Source organism: Condylura cristata, unplaced genomic scaffold (assembly GCF_000260355.1).
Source record: "Condylura cristata isolate star-nosed mole 26May11 unplaced genomic scaffold, ConCri1.0 scaffold00006, whole genome shotgun sequence".
Taxonomy (NCBI): domain Eukaryota; kingdom Metazoa; phylum Chordata; class Mammalia; order Eulipotyphla; family Talpidae; genus Condylura; species Condylura cristata.
In genome coordinates this window covers 29,642,880-29,662,847 of record NW_004567107.1, presented here as the reverse complement: position 1 = coordinate 29,662,847, position 19,968 = coordinate 29,642,880, and the positions used below count along the sequence as shown (strand labels likewise).

Genomic DNA, 19,968 nt, shown 5'->3' with positions numbered 1-19,968 from the left:
AGCATTTACTTTTAGTGATTATTCCAATGTAGTGGAATTATTTTTTTATTTATAGCATAAATAACATCTATTTTCTTCTTCCCCATTTTTTCTACCTTTCCTGCTATTTTTTACTTTTCTGGTTTTGAATAAATATTAAGTAATTCCATTTTGTTTCTTCTTTAAAATATTTTAATGGTTGCCTTAAGAATTTATTTTATACATACACACACACACACACACACACATATATGCTTATATGTTTTATAACTAATCTGTGTCTATTTTTATATAATAGCATATCACATCATTGGTAGTATAGTGAAAGGAAAATAAGAGATAAAGTCATGAAAGAATCCAGAAGTAGGGAGGCACCCTTAAACAAAACTCATAACAGTATTTGCCCAATTCCTCCCTACTGTTTGTTATTCCATTATTTTATTTCATTTCCATTTATAAGTGCTATAGTTACACAATATGTTGTATTATTAGTAAGTGAATTAAGAAAAATGTTACTTTTTTTCTTTATTCCTTCTCTTTTTAAATTTGTTTAAAAATAATATAATCGTTTATTTTTACATCCTTTTGTTAAGTTTTTCCATCTCAGTTATAATCTCCAGGGGTATTCCTTCTCTTTTTATGTAGCTCCAGGGTATCTTCTTTTTTCCTGCTCCCTGAAGAATTACCTCATACAACATAGCAGGCTAGTTTTCTTCATGGCTCTCCTCAGCTTTTGTTTGTCTGAGAAAATTTTAATTTCTCCTTCACTTTTGAAAGCTAATCTCTTTAGATATAAAATTATAGTTTGCTTTTTTTTTTTGCTTCCAACTTTAAGTTTTCACTCTACTTTCTTGCTTGTGTTGTTTATGATGTAGATTCATAATTTTTACCCTTTTTTGTTTAAGGGTGCCTCCCTACTTCTGGATTCTTTCATGACTTTATCTCTTATTTTCCTTTCACTTGAATTTTATATGTCCAGATATAGCTTTTTTTTTTTTTAGCATTTATCATGAATTTTGGAAAATCTTTGGTCATTATTAAATATTGATTCTCTAGAAAGATCTTTCTCCAAAGAAGAAAGGCAAACAGTCAACAAGCATATGAAAAATATGTTCAACATTATTAGTTATCAGGAAAATGCAAATCAAAGCCACATTAGATACCACATCACTCCAGTAAGAATGGGCAACATTAAAAAAATTAAAAATAGGCCCTCCCTGGTGGCGCAGCGGGTTAAAGCACAGCACTGAGAATCTGAAGCCACTTGCGCATGAGTTCGATTCCCGCCTGCCGCCTGCCCCGGAGGAGACCACATGGCGAGCCAGACCTCTCCTGACCCGCCCGCTGCTCCCCTCAGCAGTGTACTTCGTCAATCTGCCTGTTCTGCTCCCCACTCTGTCTCTGGTGAAGCCTCTCACCGTCCCTGAGCCTCTGGCCTGTACCCCAGTTCTGTATGAATAAATAAATAAATCTTTAAAAAAAAAAAAAATTAAAAATAACAAATGCTGGAGAGGATGTGGAGATAAAGGAACTCTCTTGCACTGCTGGTGGGAACAAAAACTGCTCCAGCCACTGTAAAAAGCTGTGTGGAAGTTCCTCAGAACACTCAAAATGCATGGATCATATTGTCCAGCAATTCCACTCCTAGAAATCTACCCAAAAGACACAAAAACACTAATTCAAAAGGAAGTCTGCACTCCTATGTTTATTGCAGCATTATTTATAGTAGCTAAGATATGGAAACAATCCAAATGCCTCAATAGATGAAAGGACCAAATAGTTGTGGTCTATCTTGTGAACTGTTACTCAGTAAGCAAATAATACAAATTCATGCCATTTGCACATGGATGGAACTGGAAGGGATTATACTAGATGAAATTAGTCAGAATAAAAAAGATAAATACCAGAAAGTCTGACATATGTGGAATATAGAGAAACCCAATAAAAGGTCAAGAAAAAGTAAAAACTAGCAAGTTGACCACAGAACTGAGGCACACAGCAATGGAGTGAGTGAGAGGGTGTGCAATACAGGGGAGGGGAGGACACAAGGGAATATGGTGATGGTTTGTGGATGATATGGTGGTGGGAGAACTAAGAGGATTATAACACTTTAAGAAAAAAATGAACAAAACATAAACAACCCCCCTCTCCAAATACTGATTGTATTCTTCTGGTATTACAATTACACACACACACACACACAAGACATAAGACACCCATGTTTGTGTGTCTATGTGTGTGTGTGTATCTGATATCTGTGTGTGTGCAGGCATATATATTTTGAATCTTTCTCCCAGTCCTTGAATATTCTAGGTTAAAATATTTAAATTTTTCTCTATTTGTATTTGGATAGTTTCTTGTGATATATATTTTAATTCACTTATTCTTTCTTTAACCATAAAGGGTAATCTACAGATGAGATGATCTTTGGGTGTGGTAGTAAGTTTCTACTTCCACATAACATATCAACACAGTGATTTAGGATCAGCTTACTTAGAGAGTTTAGGATCTCTGCAGGACAACAAATTTCCCCAACACTAGATCAGGAATCATATCCCCATGATAGGTGTCACTTGATCAAGTCTTTATGAGTGTTGAAATGTTGGAACAGCAGAGCTGAGTTGAGTGCCCCTGAGCAAAGGTTAGGGCCTGAGTTTTTAAGATCCAGGATCCCATCTAATAGAGCCCATATAAGACTATTGGCCTCAGTATTCTAAACCTCACTAAATAGAGAATTGCTGAGTGAGAACAACAATGTAGATCTCACAGGTAATATCTTTGGGTTTTTAAAGAAGGAAAATGGAAAATATTTTTATCATGTTTAAAAGGTTATTTAAAAAAAGGAATTCAAAGCTTTACTAATGAAAACGGTATATTTCTTCTTATTCTTGGAGTGTATTTCTGAGTTTTCTATAAAGAGTGGCAGAATTAAATCCATCCATCCATTCATTCTTTTTGTTCTCAGGACAAAGCCAAGGAGAAAGGGAAAGGTGAAACACCCAAAGGTAAGGTTCTGCCTATTCCAAATTAGTTTTCCACAGGTGCTCCTCTTCCTCCTTTTCAGGAACTCCCAAATCTGAACTCTGCTAATGTTAGTTCCCCTCTGAAACAGGGACCTCTGAGAAAAGGCTAATGAAATGGCATTTAGAACTTGAGACACTTCTCAGGTTCCCTGCTCTGCCCATCCCAGGACACGAGCAATAATGGACCTGGGTAATGGGTATCGCCCAGCAGGTGGCCATGGATATACCGAGCATCAGAATTTCTGTCCCCTAACTTTCTAAAAGCACTCGTACTTCATAGAAGATTAGATTCCTTCTTGAGGTAACCTATAATCCTTACAGGATGGTACTGAGTATTACACAGGATAATACATGTGAAATACTTGGTGAATGATAAAACAACACATACATGTGAGTTTTGTTATTACTAAAATTGATGATGGGACCTTGCTCACTAATTCTTGGGTCTCTCCAAGTCCAATCTACCAAGGATACAACTAAATGACTTTTTATTCAGTCTTCTGTAAAATTTCTTTGTATCTGCCTTCATCACTATACTGGTTTCCCAGGTTTGAGAACTTGCCAGAGAGAAGCAGATGATGCGAAGGAGGTGTTTTCTCTTCTGCAAAGGTGACCAAACATTGTCTTCCTTTCTATGTTCTTCTGTGTAGCAGTGTTAGAATTCCAAGGTCCTCAGGTGGTGTAGGATTGACATGGGAGGGAAAATCTTCAGAGTCAAAATGCTAAAGTTTGGGATGAGGGATAAAAAGTATATTGTAAGATCAAGAAAACAGGAAATTATGAGAGGACAGTATGTGTCATGAGGTCCCTGTTTTGTTAGACTTACTAGATTCCACATATTTATTCTGGTCCTGGTTGTAGCTTTGTACCTCTGTCTCCTGCAGATGCCTGGGCCAGCATCACACCATCACCCAGTGTCGTCAGTTGTTATGTCCAGACCCTTTCTGTGAGGTGTGTAATAGAACAACTGCTGAGGTTTATCGACTGGTGTTCCGGAAGGCCCTGAAAGATGCTACTCCTTCTGTGTCGCATTTGGCTTCCACAGTTCCTGTGACTGAGTCATCACTTACTTTGTCCCCTGCCTTCTCAGTAGTTCCTCCAGGAGACCTAACATCAGTTCCTCTGCCTGAGCCTTCCCCCCCACCCGCTTTCACTATCTCACCTAACCCAATGACCCCTGTGGACGACTCTTGCTCACCCTCACCACCAGGTTACTCTTTGTCACCAAAACCTTTACCTCAGGGGGATTCCAAATTTCCACTGGACAATTACCCACCATCAACCAATAATTTTTGCCCTCTCCCACCACATGAAACCGAGAGAGTAGATGACAGTCTCCAACCAGAGGCCCCTTTATGTCTGCATACCCACTCAATTGATCACACTCTTTCCCAAAACACCAATGCCTTACCAGATTTCCCTCAAGTAATGAATTCCACTGATTCATATGCTGTTCATCTTGAACCATCGACACTGTCTGTTTCATCATCACCAGAATACACTTTAAGTGTGTCTCAATCTAAATCAATTTCCATCTTAAAGAAGCTTGTCCCAGAGAGCTCATCGCCAGATAACCCTGGAGGGCTGTCCACGTATGTCCCAGCAACCAGAGGCCCTGACGATTCAAGCCCATCATGTTCAGAATTACCTTGGTGTCAGACTCATGATGAGAACCTATTCCTCCCCTCATTATCAAATTCCGATATTCAGCAAGAGCATGCTTCTGTCCATTTTCCAGAGACTTATCTCTGGGAAGGATCTGCTACTAAACACTTGGAGGCCAGTAACCTTTCTTTCCTTGGTCTTAATCTTCAGGATCTCTTAGAGAGACAAATAAAAAAGAGAACAACTTTGCAGACTTTAGAGAAAAAAGCAGAGGAGGAGGGACTGCTTTTTAAAAAAATGTGGCCTGAAGACTCACAGACATCTTTAGGTAATTCACTGAAGTCATCTGATGTCCAAGAAGCCACAACCCCAAGAACTGGCTGGAACACTAAAGGCAAGCCTAAGCAGGTGCACATGTGTCCACAGCTCCTATATGTCAAGACTTTGGGGAAAAATTTGCAGCAGAAATACAGTCAACTCTTCTGGGGTCTTCCTTCTTTGCACAGTGAGTCATTAGTGGCTACTCTCCTAGTTTCTAGTAGTGGTTCCACTCTAGATCCTCACTTTGTCTTATTCAATGGAATAGGTAAAGTTTCTGGGATTCAAAGGTGGGATCAAGAATCTCCACTACTTTTTCATTCCCATCCCATTCCCCTCTCCAATGTACATTCCAGTCCCATGTCTCAAAGTAAATTTCAATTCCATCCTGTAACTTTCTCTCAGATCCAGCCCCAAGCCCACCTTCAATCACGATTTCCAATCCTACCATCTGCTTCTCTGTCCCAGATTAGAGGCTATGGAATGTCATTTCGTACATGCCAGAATGAGTCAGACTCTCCTATCACAACAGAAAATCAGCACCTGAAATGGCATGCATTGCGGAAGCATCAGGAATGTTTGTGGGGATTAGTCTCCAAAGTCCACAAACCTCAAGGGCCCATTTGTCCACACCCCCCCAATATTCCATTGGTTAGGCATACATCCCAGGCCTGTGTACCTGTTTCTTTCCTCCCTGGCCATTTTTGTATGACCAGTGAATCCCAGGAGAAATTGGACAGCCATACTCCACAGAGACTAATCCCACACCAGTGCCTCCATGCCTGTAGGAATACAGAGTCTCTAGTACTCCTGGAACCTCAGTGTAAGCTAACAGAAAAATCCCAGCAGAAAGGCACACTTGCTTACTCACAACGCTCTGAGCTTCAGATCCAGAATAACACAGATCTAATAAAGACTGACTGTAGTATTTCAGGAAGTTTCCATGAGAGGGAAAAGTTTCATGTGAAGGACATAAGGCAGAATCTTGAGCATATCCTAGGAAAGAGCTCACAAAGGATCTCTGAATTCTACTTGATGAAGGGTTTGGGTACAGCCTCTGACAAAAAAAGCAACTGTGTGTTTCGCTCAAGGTATGGTCAAAGACATGAATTATTAAGTGTCTCAATGAAGGACACTGAAATGAAAACCATTCTTAGATTACACTTGAGCAGGAAGTTTTGGCAGATCACAGTGGGTAGGATACCTATATGTGTATGTCGTTCATGGCTAGCTGACAGAAGTGCATCTCTACCTTCTGGAGGTTCCCATATCAAAACAAAAAGCAAAAATTTGGCTAACACAATAGTAGGTAAGGCCTACTGCCAGATTACCACTCTAGAGCCTTATTTTCTTGACTCTAATACTAGACAGGTACTAGAATCCCATATTATAAGATTTCAGGTAAATCAGATGTGGGGCCTACCCTTCAAGGTTCGTGAATCCATAAAATTCTATATGCTGAGAGAAGCCAAGACATGGCCTCTCCCCCAATTTGACTTTCTAGCCTCAGCTGCCTGTATTTCTGGCATGACTTTCAAAGGTGAGATGTCTAAGTCTCTTGAGCAAAGCACTAAAACTTTTCAGGGAAACAATATGAGAAGAACAAAATCAGTCCCCAACTTGGACCAACCTTGCCTGGCTATCTCATGTGTAGGCAGTAAAGGGAAGGAAGACTTGAAAATATCACTCTTTGATGTCAAGAATGACCTTACAGCCATTGAGAGGGTTAAGGATGTCAGAAAGACTCATCAGTTTGTCACAACTAGCATCACTGACAAAGCCATTCAGACTGAAACTGTACTAGACAATATATGCAGCTTAGATGTACCCACAAGGCTGACTGATGATGGATATGAGCCAGTGGAAAAGAATGTGAATTCTAGTTTTAGAGTAGAAATGGTTCAGAATGAAATGATGGTGGAGAAGAACTCAGAACATTTTTCCATGCTTAGTGTGTCCAGGGAGATATACAAGGCTGAAGAGTTGTGTGCTTTTCAATCACAATCTGGTGACACTTTGACAACTACAGAGACAGGAAGTTCCCAAGAGATAAATATCAATATGATTAAAGCAGAAACTACCTTGGCCACTGAATGCCCCTCCACAAACATACTGGGCTTCAGAGATGATGAAGCAGAAGACTTTAAAAAACAGCTTCTTAATGAATTAAAAATTAAACTGGAGAGTGGGGAGCAGAGCAAGGCCCAAGGTCATCCCAGTCACATGCCCCTTTCTTCAGATAATCTTACCCATAAGTCCTCACAGACTCTTGTCCAGAGCTTCTCCTGTGGGGACACAGAAGCCTCCCGGGAGCTGTATGCCCACATGGAGGATAGTAGGATGAACAAAAAACAGCTACAGAAGACGAGGGTCCCTGAACAAGTCTCAAGGAGGTGCCAGGATAAGAACTCACCAGATGCAAAGAGAGTGGCCTTCAAAGAAGAAGGAAGATTTGAAGTTCTCACTTCACCTGGAAGTGAGGACTCAGGAAGAGGGACATCAAAAGCCAGAAAGAAGAGAGAGACTGTTGAGAATGGAGAATTAGAGGACACTTCTCCATTTCTGCCAGGGAATGAACAGTTTTCTACTGAAAGTTACCTCAGAAAAAAGATAAGGCAATTATTTCAGTGGCTTGATTGCAAGCGAAGAAACACAGGACGGGAAAGTTCCCCACAAAAAGTCAAGTTTGTGCCAACTTTTGCACAACATCAAGACCCACTTCAAAGTGCAGCTGTCTTTATGAGTTATGAATCTCCTCAAGCAGTTGAGCTTATGACAGCCATTGGGAAGATTCTAGAGGAAAAAGTGGCATGTATGTATGAATCTGATGGCTCAGTGTTAAGACATCAGGCAAAAATAGAGCCCCAAGTGGGACAACACTTAAACGAAGGGACTCTCTCTGATCCACGAGAAAGGGAATGGGCAAGTATGAAGTCCAGCAGCAAAGAAGCTGTCTCTGCTGACCAGCATTGTCTTTCAAATGTTAGACAGGATGGAGGCAGGGTAACATATCCTCCAAAAGTTGTGGCCTTTCCGGGCCAGCTTTTCTGGGAAAGTCTACACCCTTCCCCATCCTTCAGGGAGTCTGCACCTCATCCAAGCCCCATCTGTGCGCATCATGTATGTCAGGTGTCTCCAGGCACCCTCCCCCATGATGAGAGCACTGTGATGAGAGATTTGACTCTTCTATTCAAACAGAAAACTCTTCTTCAGCACTTTCAGAAATAAAAAAAAAATTTCCTCATAGTTTTTATTCAGTCTTTGTTAAAAATCTTGCAGTTTTTTTTTTAATAGAGCCTCTGATGAAGACAAGTTTTCTTTAGCACAAACCATAACAGTGACATTGACTAATTCTCTTCAATAAATGATTCTTCTAATAGAGAGTGGTATTCTCTGTGCGCTTCATGAAGGCATGGGTTTTGAATAATTCAGGACTTGTATATATAGAGAGGAAGGGGTTAATTTAGTTTTCAATGATTTTGTCTTTTGGCTACTGACAGCTAAACCAGTCTTCCGTAGAGAGACAGACAGTAGCCTTCTAAGTTTGACCCTCAAATCCTTTATTAAATTCTATGAGATTTTCTGTATTTTAGAATCTTATTTTTTTAAAAAAAGATTTACTTTATTTATACAAACAGAACTGGAATACAGGCCAGAGGTGTAGGGGTGGTGAGAGGCTTCACCAAAGACAGAATGAGAAGCAGAACAGGCAGATTGATGAAGTACACTGCTGAGGGAAGCAGTGGACAAGATAGGAGAGGTCTGCCGCACAATGTGGATCACCTCTAGTGCCAGGGATCTCGCACTAAAGTGGCTGTAGCTCACTAGTAGTGCTGCATCCTAACCTGGTGCACCACCAGGGAGGGCCAGACTCTTATTTTTTTAATGGAAAGAATAAAAACTTACAGTCCTTTTCGAAGCAAGAAAAAAAACCTTAAAAGCCCAGAACTTAGCCTAAATTGTCTTTTCACCTGCTCCTTCATTATATATATTTATAGGGTGGGTTACTCTATATAGTCAGAGCTCTTCCTTGTGGCCTCCAGCATATTGTGGAATTGGATGGGGCGGAGGGGTATTTAGACCTTGAGGTTAGTGATAAAAATCTTTCCTTTGAGCTTCCTGGTGAAGAATAAATGTCATATACTCCGGAGAGCCCATCTTTCCTTTAGGAAATTTGTGGTTTGTGCATGTCCCCTAATTCTTACCTTATCCTAATGTGGACACAGAGCAGTTCATTCTCTCCCTTTATTCTGCCCTACTGGAGCAGGATGAAGGACAAAACCTGTATCTCTGAAAATAACCAGGGATTTTCTTTTCTGACAAATAGCAGCTTAATTTCATTTAGAAAATGTTGCTGGTTCCAGAGTATCTGACAGGTGGGTGGTCACTGAGAAGCTGTGCATAGAAAAGTTTTGCTATTATGGAATTGTATTGGTCAAGGCAGAGTCTAGAGAACATGTGGGTGCTGGGTGCAAAATCTATGATGTGTGGATGTTAAGTTTCTGAAAAGGTACATTTTGAGTTTCACAATAAGGCCTCCATATTGTGAGAATTCCTCAAGTAATGGGAATGAATGTGAAGAGCTGTTCCTTGGAAAATATCTTTAGACTGTCTAGTTTGATAGCAATTGCAAGTTCAAGTGATCACCTGGCCATAACTTATAGAGATTTACAATGGTCATCAGAATGTGGGGAAGAGGAATCTAAGAATAAGGAAAATATAATAGTGGAGTAAATGGGAAAGGAAGAAAACCAGAGGGCAAGAATGACACCATTACCCCTACTCAGTGATTCCATATTCTCCATTCATTCCAACACTATCTAAACTAGTGCTTCCAGAGGCTACTCAGGTTTTTATGGAACACAATGATATATTCCAGAATCAAAAAGTGTGAAGTAGTCTTGAGTGTGAAGACAATATGTGCAGGAATTTGTCAAGGAGCTTGCTTCCCTCTTTGGTGCCATACTAAAGCCATGCTATACCTCACACCAATGGAATAGTAATTTAGTGTGTATGCATAATCTTCTGCTATGGAACAAGTACTTCAAAATTTAGTGTCTTGAAAAACACATTTTTCTCTCAGCTTTTGTGGGTCAGGAATCCAGGCAAGGCTTACCTGGGTTCTCGGCTTCAGGGTTTCTCCAAAGTTGCTAAGATGTTAGCTGGAGCTTGGCTATCATCTGAAGATTTGAATGGGGAAGGATCAAGGCCCCACTTCTGTGCTCATGTAAGTAGTTTTTGGAAGGGTTCATTTCCTCAAGGCATGATGGACTGAGGCCATTGATCTTGTTTTCTCTATAGGTTGGAGTCAGCTGGAGGCCTCAGTTCATGCCTGTGTCACATGGGTCATTCCAATATGGCAGCTTGCTTCATCAAAGCTGGGAGTCTGCTAGTGAGACAGAAGTTACAATCTTTAGTAATGAATACATGAAATGACACCCATGACTTACATTTTAGAGCTAAATTTCTAAGTTCAACTTAACATAGAATGGGGAGATTAATTTCATGTGGTTGTGAATATTAAAAGGTAGAGATTATTGCAGCCTTCTTTGAACACCTCCTAACACAAGGGTTATTTTAGGACATTCCACCCTGTACACTGAAGCAAAAGTAGATAAAGTGACAAACAAATCCTTTATCTCACCTATATCCATGTCATTAAAGTGAAAATTGAGGATATGTTGGAGGTATAAAGTATCGAAAGAAGAGGAAGAAAGTGGTACAGATAGAAGGCTATGTGAATTTACTATGAATGGTTATGTGAAAGGAACTTTTAGAACTATCTCACTCACCCTCTTAGTCTTAAAGCCAAAAGGGCAGGAAACGTTGGGCACCAAATGACTCTCTCTTTGTCCTACAGACCTAAAGAAGCTTCTATAGAATCAACTGGATTTAGCAACAGGAGGAAGCAAAGCCTATGGGCTGCGAGGTTTAATTTCTGTTCTTATTAATGTATTTAATATAGACCACTCATCATTTCAAATTTGATTCTCACAGCATGAACATTAGAGAAAATTATTTAACTACTGATGAAAAAACCAGTAATGGTGAAATCAAGAGTATAGTATATATAGTATATAGTATATACTATACTATAAAATTACTATATATAGCATGCTATGTTATATATAGCATGCTATGTTATATATAGCATGCTATATATTACATATAGTATGCTATATATATCCCACAGTGTGTATGTACACCCACCCACTCACACCCCCCCACACACACATATATTATCATTCCAGAAGGTTTTCCATGTGCCAATGACATGTGGACTTCCAATCAAAGAGATTAAGTAGTTTAGTAGGAATAGATACTTGCCTGGAGTAAAACATCAAGTTATACCTGGTGTACAATACTTGCATTTAGAGCAAGAGTAGATGAAATAGTAAGAGTGAGTTTGCATCCTCAGCATATTTAGGAAGTAACCTGTCCAAATGAGGTGACAGCACTATCCAGGAGTGATGTCATACCTTTTTTTTTTTTTTTGCTTCTAGAACCATTTTGCCTTTCCCCCAGATTTCTGTTCCATTGTGAAAGCAGAATTGTCATATGAAGTGGAAAGGTTTATCAACTGAACAATGTCTAGAGAGGTGAGGCTATTTCTGTGGAAAATATTTCAAATACTCCGTGAACATACTTGGGGATCAAAGGACTGTGCAATTTCAAGGTGATATGGTGTGGAACCTGAAGAATGTCACAAACATAGGATGCAATGGGAATGAACTATGAATTCTTATAGCCTTGAACTCATATCTGAACCTCATGTCAGGGCAAATATGTATGAGTTGACTGGTACCTTTGCACCTTGGCACAGACTGGGCAGGTAGACCCTGGTGCCAATTTCAAGCATTGTGAATTTCACTGGTACAAGGACTACCAAAGGGATAAGATTCCTAGAGGCCTTAAATAAGGTTTAGTGCCTAGAACTGGGCCTTACCTGCAGTCTCAAAGAAGGGGCCCAAAGAATGGGAGAGGGTTTCTTTCTTGACACATTTCTTCTAGAAAAATCAACTAAGTTTGAATCAATGCCTAAATTAGGCTGCTATTTTCCTGGAGTCACAAGGATACCTTGTCTTCATTAGGAGGCCAAATGGCAGTTCAGAGACATGTGGAAGCTGTCTTCTTAACTATCCCAGGAGACTCTAGATCTTGTCCTTTTATCATAGGTCACAGTGGCCAGAGCAAGTAAGGAAATGATCATTGCAAGATTAGGTGCTTACTGCGGGAGGGAGATTTGGTTAAAAATGCTAAGAATGGGTAATTTTCCACTGTGGGAATTCTGACCCTGTTATAAGCAAACGTTACCTGAGGCATTATAACTTATCAAGCTTTTGATTGCTAGTTCTACTCTCTGCCAATGGGGACTCCAGGAGGAATAAAAGTTAACTTTCCTCCTCTGTTTAACAGGAATTTCTGGGTTTTTGGTATCATGGGGTTGTTAACAGCTGTCATGTCTACTGATCTGCAAAAGTCTTATCCTGACTCTCATGTGGGAGAACATTTATATGGATGTTCCCAGAAAAGCAGCGTCAAGGCACTGATGAAGATTTTGGATTGAACAGAGGGAAAGTTTCTTAGAGATAGCAGGGCCTCCTCCTTTTCTCTATTTGAGAAAAGATATAAAGATGAGTTTGTTAAATAGTAGATGGTTTATGTATGCAAGAACTCTAAGGGTCACCACATTTTTTTAAGGGATGAAATGATATTTGCTCATATGACAAATTGTCAAGCTCCACTATTTCAGGAAGTTTTACAAAACACTACATTGCTCACACTTGGCACAAAAACTGTGCAGTCACGGTGTCTTTTAATGTGCCAAATGAGCGTGGGAAATAAGTATCCCATGATGGACTCAGTAAGAGGCTTTCTCTTTCCCTACATATCTATTTGGCAATGAAGACTAAATTCAATAAATACAGGTGCCTAGTGATGACTACTGCTAGTTATCTTTTTACCCTTTAATATGGGGCTTTGAATCTGGTTTAATTTAGAAAATTAGCGTTGTTGTTCAACGCAGTGGGACAAATTTTTGCTTTTATATTATCCCATTTAATATTCTCAGTTCTTTCTACTAGGTTTCTTTATTCTTCTTATAGAAGGAATAAAGACAGAGAAGGAAATATATATTGATTTAGTGTGCTTGCATGGAAGAGGAAGCCAGGTATCGAAAGTTTCTTTATATTGTAACTAATTTTTGGGTGCCAGTAAGTGCAACTGAACTCACTCACTCACTCAAAAAAAAAAAAAGGCGGGGGGGGGGGCGGTATTTTCATTCAGGTACCTGAGATATTCTCATACTAAGGATGGTATCAAGTAGCAGGGTTCACAGTTAGGCTTCAGGGTCCATATAAGGGGGTTTAGGTGATGCCATCAATGATTCAATTTCTCTTCCATTTCTTGGATCTAAGGTCTGAGTTGACTTCATTGTAAGATACTCTGTCTGGCAAGTTGATAGCTAGATCCCCCAAGCTTCAGATGCAGCTAAACAGATATTTCTCCCACTACTCTCTTCAAAAGACCCCTAGTATCTTATAATCTCCATTTCGGTCATATGCTCATTCCATATCAATTACTGTTGACAAAAGAATGAGAGGCCTTTTTTGGTCACATATTATTATTATTATTTTTTAAAGATTTATTTATTTATGCTTACAGAATGGGGTACAGGCCAGAGGTGTGGTGGGTGAGAGGATTCACCAGAGACAGTGGGGAACAGAACAGGCAGACTGACAAAGTACACTGCTGAGGGGAGGAGTGGGCAGATCAGGAGAGGTCTACCATGCCAAGTGGGTCAGCTCCCGTGTGGATCTAACTCGTGCTAACGCGGCTACGGAGAGCTTCGGAGTGCGGTGCTTTAACCCACTGCACCACCAGGGAGAGCCCCCACATTCTTAATATGCTGAGTGTTGAGGTAACAGAACCATCTCACATGGACTGAAAATGGGGTAATAAATAAAGCTTAAAGACAATAACAGAGGTACTATTTCCAGAAGCCGAATGAATGCTTGCTCCCATTTTTAAATAAAGATTTTATTTATTTATGCTTATAAGAATTGGGGTACAGGCCAGAGATGCTGGGTGGTAAGAGGATCCACTGGAGCCAGAGTGGGGAAAAGAACAGGCATATGGCCTGAAATATGTTGCTGTGCGGAGCAACAAGCAAGACAAGAGAGGTCTGCTGTGCCATGTGGGTCAGCTTCCTGGCCTCGATCAAACTCCTGCTGCAGTGGCTGCCATAGCTTCATAGTGCTGCGCTTTAACCCATAGCTCCACCAGGGAGGGCCCTACTCCCATTTTTGGCTTCGTGTCCAGAATCATTCTATTAACTGACGCTTAACGTATAGGGAACACCCACTTTGGTGGCGGGCTCCGAGGGCAGAGAGGTGAAGTGGCACTCTGGACAGGCAATGGAAAAGCAAGGACTTACTGGGAGGCTTCCACCATCCATCTCTTCAACTCTCTTTTGGACTAAACCTGAAGCAAAGACGGTTCCTGTGCAGCTGGAGTTTATGAGAAAGTTTCTTATTTAATTCCCTTTTCCACGTACCAGTTTTGCTCTACTCCCAGCTTCCTCACACTCTTTACACTCACCTGAGCGTGTGTCCTGGACCACTAGAGAGGAACCAGCAGTCCCGTGGGGCTGTTCATCCAAATGACTCCAAAACAACAGCCAAACCGAAGCGGGAACCGCCACTCCTTTATACTCTCCCACCACCCTGGAAAGTACCCTCGGATGCGTCCCTGAATCCGCCCAAGCTTACTGTCCTTGCTTATCAATGCCTAAGACTCTTCACACTTACTTGCAATTTAGCGTCACACTGTCCCTGAGGCCCCCACGACCCTGTCTACTCCTCCCAGTTGTGCCGGCAGAAGTTCCCAGAAGCCACCGGAGCAACGGAAGCATTTCTCAGGTGAGGCCCCGCCCAGCGCGCCCTGGGGGCGGAGCCACGTCCTGGGCGGGGCCTAGCGCTCCCTGGGGGCGGAGTCACGTCCTAGGCGGGGCCTAGCGCGCCCTGGGGGCGGAGTCACTCACGCTGGAGCAGCGCCTGAGAGCTGGGGCTTCTGGCTCTTAGCTTGGGTGCCCAGAACTCTGTGGTCTCCTCGCTTTTGGCGTCAGGGCTCTGTCCGCATCATTTTTGCTACAGGAGGTGAGAGAACTTCAAAATTAAATTCTGAAGAGGTTTCTGGAAGGCCGAGCGTCTTTCCCCTGCCCTATATGGGGGAACTTCAAAATTAAATTCTGATGAGGTTTCTGGAAGGCCGAGCGTCTTTCCCCTGCCCTATATGGGGCATGTTGTCCTTGGTTGTCTGCCATTTCCATCCCAGCTTGTGGGTGCTGGCTTCTTATATCCTTTCTCACTGCCTCCCTCTTCCTCCTACCCCACCAAACACAGCCGCACTCCTGGCTGCGCCTCAGAAGACACGCTCAGAGAAATTGTGAATAGACTCCGTGTCTGTAGTGCTGATACTTGAGCCCCCTCTGCCTTGGGCAGCCCACCCAATTCCAGACGTGAGCATAGGAATCAATATCCTAACACTGTTGAGGGCTGTGAAGGCTTTGCCTTGTGTTGGCTGTGTTGCTGATCGATGGCTTGCATTGCAGCAGATCTCATCTGCTGTGTGAAGAGATGCTAGTGTTTACAAATAGGGGTAACTTTGAGGACCAGAATGAACATTGTGAAGGGCCTACACAAAGAATGGGCTGTGGCCTCTGATGCAGTAACTGCATGGGTCTTGCTTGCCAGGGCCTAGGAAGTCAGGATAGCGATAAGTCAAAGTACAAGTGTGCACGAAATTAAGGGGTCCTCATCTTGATTTTCTGCCTGACCTGTGCCTAGACGATGTATACAGTCTGCTGGCTGTTTTCAGAAGCACCCATATTGGCTTTAACCTCCAGTGGGACCTAGCAGTGAGTCTAGTAAGACCTGTTGGTGGAAACTGCAGGTCAAGGAGTAAAGGCACTGGCATTGATTGATTGAGGGAGGAGGCCGAACTCTTTTTTATGCCTGCAAGTTCCAGGACAGCAGGATGTGAGGTTTTCCAGAAGATAGGTCTGTAGGTCTTCTCCACCTCCTGCCCATTTTATGGTTAGTAAGTTTGGTTTATGACATTATCTAGGTATACTGACATATACCAACATAGATAGATAGATAGATATGTGTATATATATATACACTACATTATGCTCATCACAATAAGTAATTTACATCTGTCATCATAGATTGAACTCTTATAGCCCATTTAGCATAACCCTTAGTCCTTCCTTCTAGTAACTGCTGTTTTGTTTGTTTACTCTTACGTGTTTTGTTTGTTCATTTCTTTCTTTATCACCAGGTAAGAGTGAGATCATATATTACTCATTTTTTTTAGTCTCACTAATTTCTCTTAGCATGATATGCTGTAGGTCTGTTGAAGTTACTGCAAATATCAGTTTCAGAAATCCTCCTTACCTCCCTCATTTCATTGTGTATAGATACCATATGTTTATCAAATCCTCTGGGAGCCTGTTTTCAGTTCTTGGTTATTGTGAAAACTGTTTTGATAACATGGCGTTCATATCTCGTTTTTGCAGAAATACCCAGAAGTGGAGCTCTAGATCATATGATATTTCGACCCTTAATATTTTGAGGAATCCCCAAACTGTTTTCTGTATTGCAGCCCCAAATAGCAATCCTACCAACAGTGTATTAGGGTCCTTTTTCTTTTCATCCTTACCAACACTTGGCTTTTGTTTTATGGACAGAGTGAGGCAGCAGTATATCATTGCTATTTTGATTTGCATTCTTCCAACATTAAGAGAAGGTGAACATATTTTCATGTCATGGACCTGTTGGCCATTTTTCTGTCTTCTTTGGTGAATTGTGTATTCAAACCTTCATTTCATTTTAAAAAATTGGTGAGCTACGGTTGTTGATTTTTGAGTTCCTATGAATTTTGAGTATTAACCCTTTCTCTGATATGTTTTACTTACCTTTTTTTTCCTATTAAATAGCATGTCTTTTTGTTTTCATGATTTTTTTTTTGCTGTGTAGAACTTTTAAAAATATAGTTATATTGCTTAGCTTTGATTTTATTTCCTTATCTGTTAGACACATATCCACAAGGACATCATTTAATAGTTCGTAATATATCTTTTCATTTTTTATTTTATGGGGTCATCTTGTCTACAAGTCTTTTTAAAGTAATTTTTGTGCATGGTATAAGATATCAATCTAGTGTCATTCATTTGCATGTGACTTATCTAGTTTTCCAAAATAAGTTACTGAAGGGTCTCTCCCATACCATTTCATGTTCTTAGCCTTTTGTCATAAATTTGTTGTCCATATACTTATAGGGATATTTCTACCCCCCATTTCTATTTTATTGGCTGGTGTGTCTACTTTTATTCTAATACTTTGTTATTTTGAGTACCATCACTTTGTAGTATAGGTTGAAATTAGGTAGTATAATTGCTGCATTTTCTTAGGAATATTTGTGTTCTCTGATTTTTTTTTTTTGTAGTAGGAAATAAACTATGATTTTTCGATTCTGCTGTGAAGAATCCCATTAAGTAGTTGATAGTGATTGCATTAAATCTGAGTAGTATTTTACACAAAAATGCTATCTTTTTATGAGGGATAGCATTTATGTTATTTCTCATGTTAATTTCTCAATCCATGAACACAGTGTATATTTCCCTTGGTTTATGCCTTTTTTATTTTTTTATTTTTGGTAGTGCTGTAAGTTTTCAGCATAACATCTTTAACTGTCACTTGTTGAGATTGATAGCAGGATTGTTCCCTTAATTTTTTCCCCTGTGGTTCATCATTTGTCCATAGAAATGTAACCAATGTTTGTATATTGATTTTGTAGCCTACAATTTATTTCCAGTAGGGTTTTTTTTTTTTTAGGTCTTTAAGGTTACATATGTATAAAATCATATCCTCTGCAAATAGTGACAGCTTTACTTCTTCCTTTCCTATTTGGATTTCTTTTATTTCTTTTTCTTGTCTAGTTGCCCTGGCTAAGACATAAAATACTAGGTTGAGTAATAGTGGTAATAGTTGGCATCCTTGTGTTATCTTGATATTAGAAGAAAGTTTTCAATTTTCACCATTGATTATAATGCTAGTGTTGGGTTTGTCACACAAGGTCTTTATTCTGTTGAGATACTTTTCTTTTTATGCACACACACACACATATATATATATAGATAGATAGATAGATAGATAGATAGATAGATAGATAGATAGATAAATAGAAAGATACCATAAATTAGTATTGATTAATTTTAAATGCTTTTGTGAGTATTGTGATAATCATATGCTTTTTATCCTTCATTTTGTTAATGTGCTACATTGACTTTGCATGTTGGACCATCATTTAGTCCCTGCAATAAATCCCACTGTATCATAGTATATGTATCTTTTAAGGTATTGTTGAATACAACTCGCTAATCTTTTTAATGAATTTTCATCTATTTTCATTAGAGATATTTGTAATTTCTATTTTTTGAAATGCTTGTATGGAGTTTGGAATTAGAGTAATGTTGCTCTTACACAACAGCTAGTAGGCTTCTACTACTCTTTTTTTTTTTGGAGCATTTGTGAAGGGTAGATATAAGATCATAATTGAAAATTTGGTGTAATCTTTTGGTGAATTTATTTGGTCCTGAAGTTTTGTTTTTTGGAAGACTGTTGGTTAGTGTTTCAATTTCCTTACTAGTTATTGGGCTATTGGTATTTTCTATTTCTTCTTGAGTAAGCCTTGGTTGGTTGTATACTTCTAAGAATCTATTTCTAAAGACCTTAATGTATACCAACCACTTAGAGTTTGTTGAATGATGACCTACTTCCTATCCCAGCTCATATGTATCAAAAATACCTTGAGTATCAAAAGGTGCATTTTTTGATGAAACAAAGGAGGCTGATGGTTGATATAATTAGAGATTATTCTGTATCCCAAGATTGAGATCCATTTACCATGATAAAAATCTCTAGATTTGGAGAAAACACCTTACTTCTGAATATATCACAGAATTGGCTATATTCTTTCCTTCTTGCTCGTGTTCTGAGCCAAGGTCTCTGTTACCCCTGTTTCCGCAGGATATGAATGTGGCTTTTATGAGGCCACTTTTATGGGATAAATGCTAAAAATAATCCCTTATTCTCTGTGTTCATTATTGCTGTGACTTCTGCTTCTTTAAAGAATCTGAAATCTTTTTGCTTTAAAGTTTGAAAATTAACATCTTCCATATTTTATGGAAAAATGTGAAAAATTTGCCATTTTGAAAGACTAGAAAGGGTCTAGATTTCACTATAGTGATTACCATTGTTATCATTATGCTCCAAAAACAAAAACTTGTAAAATATTTTGGTTCAAAAAGATACCACATGAATTTAATAATTTTCACATGGATATTAATTTTCTAAACAAATTGTACCATGACTCAATCCCTCCTAGAAAGACAGGAGTATATGTTCAAACAAATTGCCTAAACTGTTTGCTCACAGTTAGCTTTTTGATTCAGTAATATGGATTATGAGGGGAAACAACCAGAGTTGTGACAGCTTTGGTTAAATCCCACCTGGTGTTCAATCTTTTTTCTCCTTTAAAAAGCTCTCCAGGGCTTCCTTGGTGCCTCAGGGGTTAAAGTCAGTACTGTCAAGCTATGAGTTCCCTCTGTGGCATGAATTCATTCCCTGGTCAGGGTATTGACCCACAGTAGACCTCCTCTTTGTTGTCCGCTGCTTCCCCTCAGCAGTGTATTTCAGTCATTCCACCTGTTGTGCCCTCTGCCTGTCTCTGGTGAGTCCTCAATCACCCTTTATACCTCAGGCCTACATTCCAGTTCTTATATGCATAAATAAAAGTAAATCTTTAGGGTTCTCCCTGTTGGCGCAACGGGTTAAAGCACTGTACTAAAGAAGCTTAAGCCAATTCTGCATGAGTTCGGTCCCCGCCTGCCCCGGAGGAGATCCACATGGCATGGCAGACCTCTCCTGGCCCGCCCACTGCTCCCCTCAGCAGTGTACTTTGTCCATCTGCCTGTTCT

General features: G+C 40.0%; 1 protein-coding gene across 1 annotated transcript in view; it reads left to right on the top strand.

Moving 5' to 3' along the window:
* SPATA31D1 (SPATA31 subfamily D, member 1) overlaps window positions 1-19,968 on the top strand; it is a 66,228-nt gene that overhangs the window by 10,821 nt on the left and 35,439 nt on the right. The window contains exons 2-5 of the mRNA XM_012721246.1: window positions 3,887-8,045; window positions 10,009-10,152; window positions 14,502-14,657; window positions 14,746-14,845. Of these exons, the coding sequence (XP_012576700.1) occupies window positions 3,887-8,045; window positions 10,009-10,152; window positions 14,502-14,657; window positions 14,746-14,845 (4,559 nt within the window). The remainder of the gene's footprint in view (window positions 1-3,886; window positions 8,046-10,008; window positions 10,153-14,501; window positions 14,658-14,745; window positions 14,846-19,968) is intronic.